Here is a 19,831-nt window from a genome sequence, read left to right as displayed (position 1 = left end):
ATTTTTATATTTTATTAATGGAAAGAAATCTAGAACATCGTTACTTTTGATCTACCTAGGTAGAATCATACTTGTAGCCTTATATTATTACCTTAGACAAGAATAAGAAAAAATCTAACAGAATAACATCATATGTAAAACTCTAATACTACAAGTAATGTTTGTTCCTTCGACGAAAAGAAAAAAATACTACAAGTAATGACTGTTCTTTCGACGAAAAGAAAAAAAATACTACAAGTAATGGCTGTTCTTTTGACGAAAAGTAAAAAAGTAAATGTTGCAAATAATGGCTGTTCCTTCGACGAAAAGAAAAAAAAAGGCACTTGACGAAGATTCAAACATGGATTAGCTGATTTGTAGGTTAGAACGTTACCCACTACACCACACTCTCATATGCTTGTTTTCTTACTATACATTTAAACATTCAGCTTATAATTTTTGTTTCTGTCGTCTTATTGCATAAAAGTTTCTTTGCTTTCCCTGCTTGCCACACTATTCATGATAGTTGTTGTTTAAATTGCATTTGCAAACGTAATATATTTTCTTGTTTTACCACAGCTTTAAAAGTTTTTAAGGTCAATTACATTAAGTCAACTGATTTTCTCATATCTTCCGTCGCTTCAAGGGGCAAAAGATACTATCTCACGGGAAACATGCATAAACTTATGTGACAGACAGTACTTTCCAGGTGTTGTACATGTACACTCTTGTCCAAAATTATTGTCGCATGTCTATAAATATGTTATTGTAGGAATATAATTTGATAACGAATTCGTCCAGTATTTCTTATAATGTTAGTATGTGTGTAATCGGCAAAGACATGTATGTGGCAAATTTCATATCAAAAAAGCAGTAAGTAAGAACAATAAAACGAAAATAAAACTTTCTTGTTCATTTAGCAACATTTTGTTTTATTTTAATTTTCGTATTTATAATTCTTTTTTCTATGAAATTTACCACAAATATATATTTCTCGATTATACACATAGTATCAGTATTAAAAGTACCCTGCAAAATCATTATCAAATTATATTCTTACAAGAAGACAGTTATAGATATGCGACAATCATTTTGGACATGAGTGTACCTGTACATACGGGGAAAACTTGTATGCCATTTGCATTTTACATGCAGGAGCCCGCTAGGTAACTGACACATGGAACCCACCTGCCTCTTTCTGCCTATACATGCTAATTGCCTCTGCGTGTGTTAGGTACATTACATGGACCTGTACAATACATTTTCCTTAGGTGTATATACGTCAATGTCCCCTTTAAATATACAGGTACGTGTCATTGCATGTTTCTGGACCTTTGATATTGAAAATGTTTCACGCATGTCTCACATGTGTATCGCCTCTGTTAATTTCACCTGTAAGTGTTGAAAAAAAAAGTATTTCAAGGTATAGCATCTGTACAGCACCTGTGTAAGTCACATGTGTCTGTACATGTAACGAACATTGCCTGTAATTTGCAATCTTTTCAATCTGGGAGTGCAATTTCAGCGACACTAAGTCACTGCTAAAGCAGTACTGGTGGTTGAAAGAGTGCCGACAAAACTCTCCGTCGAAAGTAAAATCACTTTGCCTTTTTGTGGATGATCTTTTATTTCCTGAACGTTGTTTCTGAAGGTACACATGGAGATGCGTCCCACGATCCATATTTTCTCTACAGCATCCGCTTATGTATATGAATATTCCTAGTTTATTGTGCTTTGTACAACATTGAGGCATGAAGGGTTATATCTACTGTGAGAATGTTAGCAAATATATATCGATGTGTGCACCCTTATCCTGACATTTTTAACATATTTTCAAGATTTTTTATTATATTTGCATTCATTTTGCAACAAGTTTCTCACATACTTCTTCCTTCCCCAACTGTTGCTATCTCGCGCATTTTTGATTCTCTTTTAATGACGTATTCTTTTGTTTTGGTCGAGAATTTCCTTCATACGTTCGTAGCAAGTACCCAATGTAAGTAACAAATAATGTTACTCCATCCTAAAATCAGAAGTTTTCATGTAACTCAAACTTAAGTATTACGATACATATGGAAAATATTTTTGAGAATTTTTTTAGTTCTTTTAAATGAAGAAAATAATTTTGTGGGAAGGGTTTATATTTCAATGTAAGTTTTCCTTGTTATTTCTGAATACTACAAAATACCGATTAAGAAATACCAGCATTTGAAAGACTGTTCAGTTGTGAGGAAAGCAAAATATATTCATCTGTCTGATGCAGTTACAATGGATGCTACAGCCTCTAAGTAAAAGTAACCGAAATGAAGAAAATAGTAGTAATTGAGTGGCAAAGTTAACCGCTACCCAGTTATAAGGTTTGAACCTCAAGGACAGATGTGTAAATCACGATATGTGCTATGAACAACAAACCAGAAGTATCGAATATATATAAAATCTTGCGTCAGTTTCTTTAATACTTATTGCATTTACTTTGTTAGGTCTAAAGTAAGTTGCTAAGTCAATTAAGATATATTAATTCTTATTATTTATTTATTACGCCAATTACACTCCTTTTAATAATGATTGCAGCAGAATTCCACTTAAACAAATGTCATTGCTGTGAGACACATATAATCTCAAACAATAAGTTTATCACCCAGCAGCCAAACAATCGAATAATTAATTCACATTGCATCATTTATTATTACTATTATTATTGGCATCGCAATTTTCGTGAAACCATGCCTGCCAATCAACATCTCCAACAAAGTTTTGGACCTCAAGTAGAGATTGAACAAGGAATAGCGTGTACTGGAGACACTTTTCTGTGGAAAGACACATACATTTAAATAAAGATACAGCAGTATTTAGTATTAGCCTATTAAATCAACCAGTCACGCAAGTAGACGATCACGGACAGGGGACTCTAATTTTCTAGATGTTTGGTTCTTAAATGTCTATAGGTACCAGCTATCCAAACTACCAAGAAATGACGTGAAAAAACAACTAACAGCGATCGGTAATTTATGCTGTGTAACGATATTTTAATACCGAGAGAAGTTGATAGCAATATAAACTATGAACATAATTTGCTGGTATTGAAATTGAAACTTCAATTTGCAGAATGAAACTTCAAGTTTCGTATCATAAAATAGTCTTGTTATTTCATCATTCGTTTCATAATTATTAATTGTAGTAATATATCATTTAATCGTCGTTCAATTAATTTCTTTCATATCCTATTTCATTTCATCATGTATCGCAGTCATTAATTAGTTTCTTGTTATGTACGTAGGTTCTCTCCATACCATTTTATTTAACCCTTCGTAAGTGTGGTGAATTTCTGGAACATCTTTAGTGTGGCTGATCTCAGAGACCGGTTTTTCCTTTCGTTCTTCTATGAATTCTTTCTCGTTATTAAAGCTATGGTTGTATTATATTACCATCACCTTTATCAATATACAACTATAATCATTTCAATTATTGACCTTAAAAATACTTTTTGAACCATAAATAAAACATACACCGGAAAACATCAAATTTTGAATATTGGTAGGAGAGACAAAATATTTACAATGAAACTAATATCTTTTATTATTTTCTCAAATTTCTCTTATGATTTACATTCTTATGAACTTTGTATAGAAATATTTTTAATTTTCGTTCCACAGAACCTATGAATATTTCAACTAGAAATATGACCAAATAGACATAATATCACCAAGCAGAGACCGCATACTGACTTCCAGTCTCAACTGAGGAACTCACTGACACACACATGACATATGACATTGAAGCATGTTCCGGGAGAGAAAAGTACTAAGAGGTCAACTCCCACAACCTGTTGCGAAAATAATAATAAACAACAAATGAACACCAGCCGGAATCTGAGACCTTGCCACACTTACGAAGGGTTAAATAGTAATTTGATATACACGCTATAATCAAAGATATCAGTAGAAAATGCTATTAAACATATAAAAACTCGTACTATATCCAAGTAACACTTATTATTAACATATGCGTTATTCTTTATCCGTATCGTGCGGATAGACTGAAAATGTCGGTCTTGATAATTGGGAAATACCATAGTTGTAATTTATAATCCATTGCATAATTTTCAACTGGTTATAAGTTGCTTACAGATGACAACAGTTATTAATGGCAATAGAAAAGGGAAGGAATGATTCTTGGAACGATAACATCGTAGATTATCATTATGCAACAAATAAACGTAATAATAAATACCAAATAAACGAATTAATATTTTGGATATTGGTTTAAATTTTATGCTTTGAATAACCAGTTTGGGTGTTTGTGGATATAAATTAAATTAAGTTTTCAAATCGACAAAATTTCAAACAAAAATCACGACGAACTTCCTTTCCTTTCTTCCTCCTATTAGTAATTGCTAATTGCTAGGTCATGATATCTCAAGGAGATGCTATGGCTTGTTGTATTCTTGGTACACTACGTAAATCTGACAATAAGTGAATATTAAGTAATTTCCAAAATATTAAGCGTAAAAATATAGCTAATTGACGAATAGATATTATGAATATTACCAACGTAATAAGTAACAACTAAAACAAACGCCAAAAATATAGGCGGGTTGCGCGCGCAACAAAAAGTGGGTGGAGAGAGCAACAGCCAACTAGCAACCTACGCACTTGCCACATTTACATTTGTCTTGCTCAGTCACTGTCAAGGTTTCATGTTTCGCGCGCGTGTTGAAGATGGGTTACGGCAGAACACAGGCTTTGAGCTGTGGCTAGGTAAACGGCTGTCGTCTGCTTACTCCTGCAACAGGAGGGGAAGGAGGTGGCACATGACAAGGGAGAGTTGACAACAGCGAGCTGTAAGGTGCGCGCGCAACCCGCCTATATTTTTGGCGTTTGCTTTAAACGAAATGTGATGGTACTTTCGAGCCGTTACAATATAATGATAACAAGTATCCAGAAAATATTACAACAATAGTTTTACTTAAGATGTTAGTTAGCAACACATTTTTTCTATACTGTGTCATGGTAAGTTTGGGACTGCGAGTCTTAACTTGATTTTAAGACAAACTGTTTCTCATTTAGCTGTTTTCAATGTAGATCCAAATTGTGAAAAGTATTGTTGCCAGCTTATGTAGAATGTTTGTGTTTGTAGATACGTGAAATATTTGTGTGTAAAGTTAATTCTAATTGATGTGTAAAGTTACATGTTAGTATACTGGTTTTCTCGTACGAAACATGTAAGTCCAGTATACATAATGTAATGTACTTAGGGCTTATTTAGTACTTGTGAGCATGAACAAAGGAATATTGGGGCTTTTAGTGTATCTGGTACAGGAATATCTGTGCTCTAAAGAAAGGGCTAATTAAACACAAATGTTTGAATCAGTTAACAGGAATAAACACTAATTTAGAAATAAATTGAACATAATTAATTGTAATTTTGATATAATAAAAATAAACTTTACTTCTGCTTAACGTTGTAGATGAATCATACTGATAAAATGAGTAAAATACTATGGCAGGTATTTAGGATATTTGCTTCTTTCAGAATCACAATAGAACATTGGAAGCACGTAAAATAAAACGCAAATTTACACCGCATTAACGCAGTCTTAAAATCTTATACTTAGTATTGCCGTATTCTTGATATTTTATTGTTTTTGAAGAAGGAAAAATTGTTTGCAGACTGACCCATGGTCTTTACTTAAGATATTATTTGTATTTATAATAATGGTGGACACAAGAACCAGATTTTGAAAACTTCAGAAAACCTGTTTTTCAAAACTCATTCGGTTTTTTTATCAAAAACTGGTTCAGTTTTGTATCAAAAATGGTTTTGGTTGTAAAACCTGTTCGCTTTTGCGGCGAAAATCACGCTTGTTTCAGTAGTAAAAATCGAAATTTATTGGAGGAAAGTGAAATTGGTGTATTTTGAAAACAGAACCGGTCTTAGAGAGAAGCGAAATGTTGGTTTTTCTAAAAACTGATTTTTTTTTTTTTTTGTGTGTGTTTAAAAAGAAACAGGTTTTACCCATCCCTGATTTATAATTGAGTTTGGTTTTATCAAAATAATGTATATTTTTACTTTTAACGTATTTTACAACTTTAATTTTCAGGTTCAGTATTTGAACACGGAAGGTCACTTGATTCAAAATCTTACTTTGGATGAGTCTATTCATATGACTAATTTGAAACCACATCGAAATTATACATTTACCGTGGTGGTTCGATCAGGCACAGAGTCCTCTGTGTTGAGGCGATCACTACCTGTATCTGGGATATTTAAAACTAGAGAATCGATTCCAGGAAAGGTAAGAATATTTGTTGTGATATCAAAAAGTTTTTCGTAACATTATAAACCAATTAGTTCTTAACCAATATATTTGTATAGAATATTAAAATTGTGGCAAGTTTCTCGGTTCAAAATTATATGGATACTTAAAAAAATGAAGTGTCGGATATGAAAGCAAGTTAGATAAAGAAATTCCATTTTTTCCATAGAACTCATAACTTCTAAATTCTAAACAAACAGAAATTAAATTTCTATTTTATTTATAAAAAATACTTTATTGTTGAGATAAAACTAAACCTTCAATGCTGCAATTACTTCTTAATAGATAATTATAAATGTAAATAAATGCTTATGAAATAATTACGCTAGTAAAATTATAACATGGGAAGACATGCAAATATTTAGTGAAACTTTCACATACGTTATCAGCCAGAGAGAGAGAGAGAGAGAGAGAGAGAGAGAGAGAGAGAGAGAGAGAGAGTATATATATATATATATATATATATATATATATATATATATATGTATGTATGTATGTATGTGAGTGTGTGTACCGTAATTATCTGGGATCAAAGTGGTGTCACAGTGAGATATAAGAGGGTTCCTCACCATTAATCCAGATTATCTCCTGTAGTCTTAAAATATCCTCATTTGCACGTGTAGAACATACTTTTTTATTGTTATTTTTGTAAAATGTAATAATTTCTTTTGTTTTAGGTTGAGAAATTCCATCCAAGAGACGTGCAACCGAGTGAAATTAGTTTTGAATGGTCCCTACCAAGCAATGAGCAAAATGGAGTGATACAGAAGTTTACGATTACATACGGCTTAGAGGTACCGTGTTGTGTGACATACTTTGTTATGATTTGACTCGGAAATAGTAGTGGAATGATATTTGTTTCAGCAGAACTTAATAAGTATATCTTAAAGAGTCTGTGGAATGATATACTACACTGAAATACGTTTGGAAGAGTTTTAATAATTCTTCTTCCTTTCGTCACTAGTGAAGCAAAGTAATATTATGGTATTTTGTACTTTCACATTTGTAACAATAGTTACGTTAATTTTGTTCTATCGATTTATTTCATTAAGTTTTCCACTTCTAAAGCTTCAACCGAGAATCAAACTCCCAGTTGTTAGTTCTAGACCTACTTTAAATCTTCACTTAGTTGCTTACAGAATATTGATAGAGATAAGAGAAGGCGTAACGAAGAGAATGTAAAACAAATAATTGAGGGCCAAAGAAGTTTTAATGCCATTAATTATTATTCTCAACATAATGAGTAGAAGTGCTGTGCTTGTGATACGAGACATTGATTTACAGCCAGAAAAAGCATATATATTATACCATAATCTTCTGCAACTGTAGTAAACCTCGAAGTAATTAAGAGCTAATAGTAAGCCTACTTACTTAAAGCGTGGTTGACTGAATGAATGACTAAATCCAGAGAGAGTCATCTTTATAAGAAATGTCGAAATACAATTCGTATGCCTCTTATGCTTTCTTGTCTGGGAGTTCCACATGTCTGTCCACTAGGATAAAATAAGCGTTGAGTTTGTCTTAATAATTCAAATAAGATTTTGGAAACAACCCTGGCTTGATCCATTCAGTCCAGACAGTTGAGATTTTACATTCAGGCTAAGAATCTATATTTATATGAGTTTTCAAAATACAAAATTAAAATATTCACAAATTACAATAATTTCGGGGTTCTAATTTTGGTATACCAATTCACAAATTACAATAATTTCGGGGTTCTAATTTTGGCATACTACAATATCTGTGGTTTGGATCTAAAAAGGCCAATGTCTTTTTTTTTTTGGGGGGGGGGGGATGAGATATTCTTCAGTTTTAACGTCTATAAATAAATGTTTTCTTGTGCAAGAAGAGCAAATTAAAACACGAAATAGTTTGAAATATATACCATAACCATTCATATTAACATTTGCCTTTCTTGCACAAGAAAATATCCATTTATAGGCGTTAAAATTTACGAACATCTCATTTTTGCCAAAAAGTGACGTTGGCTCTTTCAGATCCAAGCCACAGATATATACTTATATCTCTGCTTAACAGGTTTCGACTGTTCTCATCAATATCCGTCAAACACTGATGCATTTTGCGGTTTTTTTAAGTTCTAAATAATAAAACAGTATTCTGTTTTTAATCTTCGTTGCGAGCCCTATAGATTACAGTAAGGGATGAAAAGTGCTTGTAATGGAACTGAAAATAAAATAAAATAAATTAAACAATCCGTACACATAATATATATTTAACAATGTTATTAATGTAAGTTGCGTAGATAAATGCAAATATTAACGAGTTTGAAATATTTTGCAGGGTTCAACACACAAAGAATATCGTGATTTCCAACCACATGAATTCCATGGTACCATAAAGACATTGATTCCGGGAAAGACATACATTTTCCAAATTCAAGCAGAGACAAAAGTAGGCTATGGACCAGAAGCAACTTGGAGACAAAAGATGCCAATTCTTGGTAAGAATCATTTGGTGTTGTAATAGTATTGTTCGAGTTTGATTTCTTACAAAACTTTTTCGCCATATGAATACTTTTCACCATTTTTATAGAGAATTATTCATGAGTCATTGTAAATGAAATAAAGCAAAAGTGCCATAAAAATGCGTGCTTGTTTATTATAGTCAAAGAGACGTTTAATAATATAGTAATTTTATTCTCATTTTTCTTCCTTCCTTCATTCTTACAATATATTGAATATTAATAATAAAGAAAATTTCAGTAATGAAAATACTGTTTTTCTCGATGTGGTAAAGGGGAAGGGTAATAGTGTGTTCTTTCCTGTGTTTTTTCCATGGCGCGTGTACCGCACTTGTATAATTGTTAATAATAGTAATGGAAGAGCTGATGTAAAAAGCAGGTAGCTCAATTTTCGACCGAAAATGAAGTATTGGTACTATACTAGGTGTGATCAAAAAATACGGTCAATAATTTTACTAGAAACAAAGTAATAAGCTTACATGGAATTTGATTTAATATCCTTCAAAGTGTTGTCCTTGGCTAGCAATGCGCTTATCACAGCGTTGAATCCGTGACTGGATGCATTTCTGGAAAGGTTCTTTTGAAAGGGCGTTCAACTTCTTTGTCGTGGCCCTCTCAATGTCAGGAATGGTGTCAAGATGTTTTCCGTTCAGCACGTTTTTAATTTTTGGGAAGAGCCAGAAGTTACATGGTGCTATATCTGGAAAGCATGGCAAATGTGCACAGACAGGAATATTTTTTCCTGCCAAAAACTCGCGGATTAAAAGCAAGGTGTGTCACGGCGCGTTTTCGTGGTGAAGAAGGAAGCCATTTGCCCATTTATTCGGCGATTAAAATGCTTTTTATGGACCCATACGAAATGTTAGGTTCTTTGTAAAGCTCTCGAATAGTCATTCACCTGTTTGAACAAATCATTTGTGCCACGTTTTGCACGTTTTCATTTGTTTTTGTCGTCGAAGGAAGTCTCGATCATTGCTCGTTTTTAACAGATTCCTTGCCGCTTTTGAATTGCTCATACCAGTTGTAAACAGTATGTTCGCGCGCGACAGACACTCTTAACATGTCCTCACTTTTCTGCCTCTGGAAGCCAACTAACATGTCACAACTTACTCAAACTCAACACTGACTGTACCAAAGGTTTAGGCTACAGGGCTTACTAATTGAAATGGATACAGCATCAATAGATGGCACTGCGCAGCTACATTCATCGTGCTTTTTGATCACACCTTGTATAGTAAAAGAAAGTTACAGACAACTACTGGTATAGGAATATGACTCTATTGGTCCCGTGGGGGGCGCGGTGGCTCAGTGGTAGAGCGTTCACCTCCGGTGCTTGGGGTCCCTGGTTCGATCCCAGCTCGCGCCGTGTGGACCTTGTGGTGGACAAACACCGTGCTCGTAGGTTTCGTCGGGGTTCTCCCGTTTCCTCCCACTTCCTTCATTCCACCATCTCATTCATTTCTCATTATCACCATCTCTTTTAGCCAAACCGGCATAATCGTGAGACGTAAAACTTAAAGATTTCATTTCATTTTCTATTGGTCCCGCCATCAGTATCAGTTTTGACAGAATAATGAGGAGCTAAGTCCATACTGCTTACCATATGAGTCGTCCGTTTTATTATCTTTTTTTATTATTATTATTATTTTTCCATAAATTACGACAAATAAAGTTACATGGTTTTGGATCCATCTCTTTAACTATTGGCTCTTTTGCTATGCATTAATGGTACCGAAATAAGTTATTTTTTCTTGTTCCAGCTCCACCAAAGCCAAGCAGTCAGGTTGTTCCTACTGAGGTCTTTAGAACATCTACGACGATTCAGATTCGATTCCGAAAGAATTATTTCTCCGATCAAAATGGACAGGTAAAGTAGGCAGTACTATGAATTTCTACTATCAAATAATTTAAGAATACCGAAATACTGATATCCTAGTGCACAGGTTGTTATTGCTGCTATAATAGTAATAATAATAATATCATAACCAACATTTCTTCCGTATTCTATTTACATGCGTTGTGTTACCACGCCGGGTACTTTGTACCAATTAGCGGTACTTTGTTTCTGCTATAATTCGAAGTCTGACTTAATATAATGTTGTTTGCTAAATGATTGTAGTAGCCATTAGCATACGAACTGAAAATTTGGAAGTTTGGTGCAAACTGTATTGAGTGAAAAAAATCATTAGTATTTTTAATGCTTCAGGGTACAGTATGAAGAGTAGTATTTTCAGGATTCTATGTTATCTCGGTTCAGTTTCATGAATTACCTGTTGTTGTATTAAATAATAATAATAATAATAATAATAATAATAAAATTATTATTGCATCAAAGAATATACAAATTATGATAAATAATATATTGGGAAGACAAAAATGTGAATAACTCAGCATAAACTATAAGTGAAGAGTAACCGAATAATCTGGAAAATAGAAATAAAAATAAAAGTTAAGGAATTTAGTATCTGATAAAAAAATAAGTTACAGACTTCTTAAACAATGAGTTATCGACGTACAACAGAAAGTTTAATTCGGAATAGATCTAAAACAGTGTTAAACTTATTTGCCGTAGCAGTACAATTTTAAATAGACGATTTTGAGAGAAAGTTAATACAAAAATGAGTGAAATTGTCTGGTTGTAAGGAACTCTCATAAATATAAATCGATCAAGATAAAAACCATCATGGATAAACAATAATAATAATAATAATAATAATAATAATAATAATAATAATAATAATAATAATAATAATAATAATAATAATAATAATAATAAGTCATCCTCTTTTATAGGTTACATCATATGCAGTTGTTGTGGCAGAAGATGATAGTAAAAATTCCTCTGGATTAGAAATGCCCAGCTGGCACGATGTACAGGCATACAGTTTATGGCCCCCTTACCAGGTAAGAGTTGTAAAAAGGATACAATGATGAAATATTTAGGACACACTCAAAGCAAAATAAAATAAACAGACTAAAAATGAAAAACATCTTGAAACGCTGTAATCTTGCTATTAACTTAACCTGTCAAACTGCTGCTTAAAAAAGAAATAAAGCCACGTTGACATTCTGTTTAGAAAAATGTCGATAATTTGTCATATTTAGATGTTTTTAGTCTAGTTGAGCTGATGTCGGGATAGCTCTTAAGATAACGAACGGACAAGCAGAACAGTTTATTCGGTCTTGTCTATGAAACCTGGCCCCTCAGCTGTCTTTGAAATGCCTTGTATTCTTACCTATAGATTGAATTCAGTAAAACAACTGAATGTGTATTGGCCAATCGAAATTTTTATTTCAGATCAAAGAATTAAAATTTCATATGTATGGCGTTTTTGAACAAGACCGTACAATTGTCTGTTTCTTGATTTTTTTCTGCTTTTGTCAAGGAAAAAAAAATGCATTCTGGTTGTTTGGAAAATAGTCCATACTGTTGATCATAATAAAGATCATATATGACTGTAAACAACATTGTTAGTATAATTTCTGGAAGAAAGAAGGAATACATTATTGGTGATCTATCAGTCATCCTAGGGGTTGCGGTGGCTCAGTGGTAGAGCGTTCACCTTTGGTGCATGGGGTCCTGGGTTCAAACCCTACTCCCACCAAGTAAACTTTGTGGTGGACAAACACCGTGTGCGTGGGTTTTCTCGGGGTTCTCCCGTTTCCTCCCACTTTCTTCATTCCACATTTTCATTCATTACTCATCATCACCGTCTCCTTTAACCTAACCGGCATACACGTGGGACGTAAAACTCAAAAATTTCATTTCATTTTTCTATCAGTCATCCACAGCTGCTAGCGTCACGATTGTTAGTTACTCTGTTTCTTGCTTGTGTTTTAGCGTAACTTGGAGAGCAAGTTGGCTCAGAGGTGATGGGTTCCTGGTTCGATCCCAGACCAAGTAAACCGAAATCTCTATGAAACAATAGTTACTGATATCGTGAAGATAAACAAAAACATTGAGTAATATGTGTTAATTTCCTTGTTTGGGTACATATGGTACAGGAAGTTTATTCCATTGAAATATTTATTGAATTCTACTTTTTTCTGCAGGTTTCAGATCCATATTTTCCGTTCAGAAACAGAACGATAGAAGACTTCACCATAGGTATAGAAAACTGTGAAGGGAAGAAAGGCTACTGTAATGGACCATTAAAGGCCGGATCGACATATAGAGTGAAAGTTCGAGCTTTTACTGCACCTGACAAATTCACGGATACGTATTACAGCTTCCCAATTCAAACAGGTATGATCATTGCCTTTGCATATTTTCATTTTTTGTTTTCATATTAGGAAGTGTTTATTTAAAAAAAAAAAAAAAAAAAAAAAAAAAAAAAAAGTTGGAACTAAACTGAAAGGTGAATCAAGGTAATCTAAACAAAGCTTGCTATAGTGTAATAGACAGTCTTATGTAAAAGTTAACACACAGTTTAGAAATTGATGTTGGGCAGAAAATATTTTTCATAACTGGCAACACCTCCTTGTACAGTCTTCAGTAGGAGATAGCAAAACGAAACCATTCATGTAAGAAGATAACGTGAACCAGTATTTTCTAGGAAAACTTGATATTATTTAAATTTAGTTTGCGTTAGTTTTCTGGAAATTTGCTGATTTTGAGGTTCTATGGTTTGACTCAAAACAAGTCGTTTTGGTAATTTGCAGAAAAGGGGTGTGAGAAAAATTAAAAGATAACGACCCCAGAAACTCCCAATCAACCAAATGGTCTTTATATTGTTGTGTTGAACTATAAGAACAGTAGAAACAACAACAAATTGTTGATGTGAAAAAGGCATCGATATGGTAACCAGCATCACTTACACAAGTATATTTGTCAGTACAAATATATATTGACCGTACTGCAACTCATGATCGGACTTTACATAATCATCTTTATTTCTGTTTTCTATATCCTGCGGACACTATGACAATCTTTAAAACTTGGTACTATTTAGTTCTTCAGTTTTTCTTGGTCGATTCAAGTTCAATGTCTATCTGTAGCTTTCTTATTAAAAAGCATTCAAGCACATAAATCTTTACGTGTTGTAAAACCAAAAGTCATCTTCACCTCATATGAGTCAAATTATTACATTATATATTAAATACCATAATTCCTTTCAAATTCTAGATTTTTCTTTGAAAGACATGTATTATCAATGCATGATTTTTAAACTGAAAGCCATTACATGGGATGTCTTTCGGAAAAGAATTAAAACAAGACATTTGTGGAATAAATATGTGTAATTGCTACAGAAATAGATTATAACAATGTATATTATGAATTGTTGAGCGTCTTAGATACGAGGAAAAAGAAAGATGTATCGACTTTAGTAAAATGGGAAGCGTCTTATATGACGCTTCAAAATTCAACTATAATGCGGAAAAACAACTGGATTACTATTATTATTACTATTCAATAGCATAATTAGCAGATCTTCTGTGAATTAGTGAGTAAACGTTATTTCCATTTGTGTTAACTTATTCAGATATAAAATAGTATGAGAAAAATAGTCATTATCAAATAGTCAACTCAATTAATTTGCTTAAAATAATAATGATGGATTGGAAATCTGTAACAGTTAGTACACTTGAAGAGTAAACATTCATTTGTTGATTATATTAGTTCGGCATGTCATGTGTATTCCTCTAAGTTGATGGAGAGCTTCGATTGAAATAAAACACGAGGTTACGCACACTGAAGTCGAGGATGATATTCATCTCATTATTCAAAAAATTCTCATCTATACACTAACATACGGATATTATATTCATTTCATGGATTTAGTGAAACTGCTGTTAACAGTAAATGTGATCTTGTGGAATTCAGCAGACATTATTCCTCGGTCTTTGGTTTGAGACGAATGTAGCGTAACTGTTCATCTGAGTTTCATGGAAATTTAACGTGTGAAATTCCTGTATGGTGTTTCCTGGACGGAAATGATGTTTCTATTATCGAAGTTTTTAAACCATTGAGAGAAGTAAGGAAACGACACCGACCAGAGAGTTTGCGTCACTGATTCAGTTACAGCTTTTCGCTTCTGAAGTGGGGCAGAAAATATTGAAATTCTTGAAAACGTTCTTGCATAATACGAACGTTTTTTTTTGGGGGGGGGGGGCGGAGTAATGTTTGTACTTGTCTCAAGTTAGTTTATTATATGTCAGTATCGTGTTGATTTCATGCACGTCATTAATCAAAACAGGAGCCAGTGTGTGTGCTATAGTGATTTATCAGAGTTAAGAGAGAGTTATCAGAGTAACCATTCTATGTTTTTAAATTCTTTTCATTCATTCTTTCTTTGTTCTTCAACTACTTTCACAACAGCAATGTACAGATGTAAAGACATTTTTACAACACTTAATGTTTTGTGACTCAGTGACAATGAACATTCGTGCATTGTAACCGTCTTGTGCAAGAGCTACGTTCGGTGATAGTGATTAGTACTTGAAGCAGTGTATTGGTGTGTGCAACAGACAAAACAGTGGTGGTGCAAAATGGGATCCTTTCTGATTTACAGACAGGACAAATTGTACGTACAGAATTATTTGGAGCCAGTGTATCCAAGACTGAAAATTTATTATTTGTGTTCAAGTGAAGAATGTCCCAAGATGATGAAGCCATAAGAACCTCTTATAAGACATAATGATAGAAGAGCAATAATGGAAGAAAGAAAAAAAAAAGCCTAAAGTGAGAGGAATCACCGAGCGTAGAAGAGAACTATCACAAAGGATAGTAGAGCTAATGCGGAACACTGACTACATAATTCAGTTATCATCTAGAACGACCTATTTCTAAAAGCACAGTCTGTCGAAAGCTACACAACCTCAACATCCGTGATCAGGTTGCGATTTCAAAACCTCTGATCACTGCCACAAATGCAGTAGCTCAGAAAAGGTAGTGCCGAGAACAAAAGTACGGAGAACCAATCAATGGAAGAGTAAGATGGCTCGATGCCAAAGAGATATATTCTCCAGACAGCCTGTTTCGTATCGTTAAATATGAGGGGTGTAATTTCATGATATTCTGGTGTTTTTTTCATTACTCTTAAGAAAGGATTAGTGCTGTTGATTATGCAGTCATTGTAGGTTACCTAGTGAATCCTGTGGTACATATGTTATTCCTGACACAATCTTCTAAGATGATAGTGCGCTAATATAGAGATCTAGACCTGGTGAAATATGGTTTGAGAAACATCAAGGTATACATCAACACCTCTCTTGTTTGAGTCAATTAAGACAAGGAGAAACAGACAACAAATTGCATGCTATAGATATACCATTTCACGGACAATTACAATTTATCCGTTATCCTACAAAATTTGAATTTAAGAATATTTAACAAAATCTAAAAATCAATATTTATTAGAACTTCTGTAGTATGCGTTAGGAGATTTGGTAACTTTTTATATCATGCTCAATAAGTATTGTTAGTTGCTTATCATCATCATCATAGGTATTCTGCCTTTATTGGCAGGTCACTTGCCACAGCTGAGAAGCTTCCATGCTCCACGGTCCTCCGCTAACCTCTTCGTCTTCGCGTATGATCTTTCTGTTTTAATATCATCCATTAATTGTAGTCTCTTTCGCCTCCTCCCTCTCTTTCCCGCCACCATACCCTCTAGGACGTCCCTCATGATACAATCTCTTCTTAGGCAATGTCCCAACTAGTTTCTCTTCCTCTTCCTAATAATATCTAAAGGTGTTCTTTTCTCACGCACCATTTCTAACACTCTCTCATTCGTTTTCCGCTCGACCCAACTAATTTTCCATTCTTCTCCACACCCACATTTCGAAGGCTTCCAGTCGATTTTCGTCACCTTTACGTAATTTCCACGTTTCCGCCCCATACAGTACAACACTCCACACGAAGCATTTTATGAGTCTTTTTCTCAACTCTTTATTCAAGGTCCCACAAAACACTTTTCTTCCTCCTAAAGGGTTCTTTCGCCATTCCTATCCTTGCTTTTATTTCACGTTCGCACTTCATGTTATTACTAAATCGAAAACTGTTCACTTGTTCTATTTTCTCCCCTCCTACTTTTATATTTGACACAGACCCCTTCGTTCCAATCACCATGGCTTTTGTCTTTCTAACATTTATTTTCATCCCATGTTCTTCAAAGCCCTTTCTCATTTTTTCTAACATTTTATTGATTTTTTTTTCAGATTCTGCAAGAAGCGCCATATCTTCTGCAAATCTTACGCATCTAATCATTCTACCTCCTACCGAAATGCCATAATCATCATATAGGCTCTTTTTCACTATCTCTTCTAGATAGACATTAAATAGTGTTGGCGAGAGGCAGCATCCTTGTCGAACTCCCCTTCCAATTGCACTCTCTTCCGTCAGTTCTTCCCCTATCCTAACACTTACTTGTTGGTTCATGTATAAGTTTCTTATGAGTCTTCTATCTTTCCATTTCAACCCTATCTTCGTTAGAACTCCCAACAACAATTCTCAGTTCACGCGGTCAAAAGCCTTCTAGTAGCCGCATAAAAAATGAAATGAAATTTCTTGTTTTACGTCCCGCGATTACGCCCTGTAGGCTAAAAGAGACGAATGATTAATGAAATGAATGATTATGAAAGAATGGATGAAATGAGATGGTGAGAGGAAACGGGAGAACACCAAAGAAAAGACAAATTTACATTGCTTGGGATCAAACTAAGGACTTCTGTTACCAGATGTGAGTGCTCTACCACTGAGTCACCGTGTCCCCTATAATAGCAGCGTAGTTGGTGCTTTCGTTATTATTGGTTCGTAGTTAAAATTTGCAGTCTGTATTAAACTTTACAGCTTGCACTAAACTTAAAACTTAATGATTAATTCAGTTCAAAAGAAAGTAAGAAGGAAAGAAAGAAAGAAAGGAAAGGAAAAAAAAAGAAAAGAAATCGTTCAGTGCTTATCCTATTCAGTATGTACTCTGTAATTTCCATTATACTGTATTATATACAGTATTTGAACCAGTGTTTGTATTGATTTATTTTCAGTTGTAGAATTAGCTTTTGCATCCTGTTTCAGTGACAGTGGTTTTCAATATTAACATTGCTTGTCAGCACCAACGTGCGCCTTTGGTGCACATGGTCCTAGGTTCGATTCCCGGTGGTACAGTATTAAAATTTGAATGCATTACGGTAGCATGGATTCTTCCTAAAACTGTAGGTCCACGTCTGAAATAGCCTTCGTGCTGGAAAACTATACTTTAACAAACAACAAGTTAACACTTATGTTCCCGGAGGGAATCGAACACAGGTCTACGCTTACAGAAGTACCTGCATAAGTCATTTAGTTACTCGAGAAGTACATATCCTTAATATAAGAAACACATTACACAAAAATGAAATTCATGAAAACAATAAATTGTAATAAAATTTCAGTGTTCATTCATTTACCATAATTGCCTTACTACAAATATCATTCATAGTGTTCATAAAATTAAAAAAAAAAATATTTAAGTCTTAGAGAAAATAAGTGAAACGTGTTAATGCTTGCATGAGATTTCCGTATCAAGGTTAAAAATCGATTGACCTACTTCCGAAGAGTGCCGTTGTTTTGGAGAACCATTTATTGATTTGTAGCAGTCTTGCGACTGAAAGTATGGAAATGAGTTTCAAGTCATGTGAACCTTTTTTCTCCTCCCTGAATGTCACGCAAGATGGTATCCATCGACATGTGCAGTATATTTAGCACAAGAATAGTATGCGGCAGCTGTGGCGTTCGTTCTTGTGATAGTGAAATATTTTGGTGCAATGAAACGTCTGTGCGTTTCGAATTTCGCGTTAACTCTACTGTTGTTTTTAAACATACAAGACAGAGAGAGAAATGAAATCAGAAATACATTTTCGTTTCGGTGTAAATTATAGTATTATATAGCCTTGGAAATATATATTTATATTCCGTTTCTTGCCTTTCTTTTGCTTCTTAATAATCTTATGTGGCTAGAAACCGGTTTGTAACATGGCACATTCACAATAAATACTTGGAGATATGCAGTGACTGTTTATGGAAATTCTCTTCGCCAGTAAGCATGTTTTCAAGTATGGTGTAGAAACACTTAGATGTATTCTGGGAATTCATATTGTGGAGTTCTGAGGTATTCGAAAATTGAGAGTAGTACGAATTATGCAATGGCACACACATACACACGCTTCCTAACACACAAATCGAGACGTGGTGGAATCAAACATTATGTGTACCGTAGTTGCCACTCTCGGATCTTTATTGGGAACACGGTGGCTCAGTGGTAGAGCGCACACCTCTTGGTGCGAAGAGCTCAGTGTTTTCTCGAGATTCTTTGTTTTCTCCTACATTCTTATTCCACCATTCTTTCACAATCATTCACTTTCATTAATAATCTGTTCCCTTTAGTCCACAAGGTATAAGTGTGGGATGTAAAGCTGAAAGATTCCATTTTCAAATCTTTATTACACTTTAAGGAACATTCAACGAAAATATGCCTTTGTTTGACGCAATTCATCCATAGATAACAGTAGAGAATTTTGCGAAAAGTATTAAAAGGTTTTAATAAGAAAGTAATTTGTCAATTTTTGTCTTTTTAACATATTTCATCAATGTATGTGTTAGAAGTTTTGTATTGCTAACGTGAAAACGGGAGGGAAATTTACTCATGAAAGAGGAATCAAAAATATAGTATAATCGAATAGTTTTATTTCTTACAAAGTCACTCATTGGTAATACGTTCTTTTATTATTATTATTTAATTGCAGTTGTTTGATTTTTTTTTTTTGTAGTCTAGTGTTAGCAAATTTTTTTTAAAAATAGCTTGATACTCTTTTAAAAATATTTAGTACAAATTACTCACTATGAAAGAAATATCGATCAATAACTAGGAAGTATTGCTTGTTATTGGGAAGTGTGTATTTGTTATATGTGGCGTCATAATTAATTGGAATTCTAGTTACTCAGTGATAAACATTATTTAAAAGTTACTGATCGCTTTGGTTAATACTTACGTTGAAGAGTACTTTTTTAAATATTTATGTATGATATTATCGTATTGTTTTCTATTAGAAAGTCGTTACAGACAACTGCAGTCAAC

At 33.8% G+C, this 19,831-nt stretch overlaps 1 protein-coding gene across 5 annotated transcripts in view; it reads left to right on the top strand.

Annotated features, from left to right (window-relative positions):
• The window catches only part of Ptp10D (Protein tyrosine phosphatase 10D), a 279,629-nt gene that overhangs the window by 213,027 nt on the left and 46,771 nt on the right, over positions 1–19,831 (top strand). For all 5 annotated transcript variants that reach the window (XM_081751951.1, XM_081751950.1, XM_081751948.1 and 2 more), the window contains exons 18-23: positions 6,080–6,274; positions 6,973–7,089; positions 8,597–8,756; positions 10,538–10,644; positions 11,571–11,681; positions 12,831–13,023. In XM_081751951.1, coding sequence (XP_081608077.1) covers positions 6,080–6,274; positions 6,973–7,089; positions 8,597–8,756; positions 10,538–10,644; positions 11,571–11,681; positions 12,831–13,023 — 883 coding nt within the window. The remainder of the gene's footprint in view (positions 1–6,079; positions 6,275–6,972; positions 7,090–8,596; positions 8,757–10,537; positions 10,645–11,570; positions 11,682–12,830; positions 13,024–19,831) is intronic.

Source organism: Thermobia domestica, chromosome 3 (genome assembly GCF_964235325.1).
Source record: "Thermobia domestica chromosome 3, izTheDome1.hap1.1, whole genome shotgun sequence".
In the NCBI taxonomy this organism is placed as follows: Eukaryota; Metazoa; Arthropoda; class Insecta; order Zygentoma; family Lepismatidae; genus Thermobia; species Thermobia domestica.
Note: the sequence above shows the minus strand (reverse complement) of the source record. Positions and strands in the feature narration are given on the sequence as shown.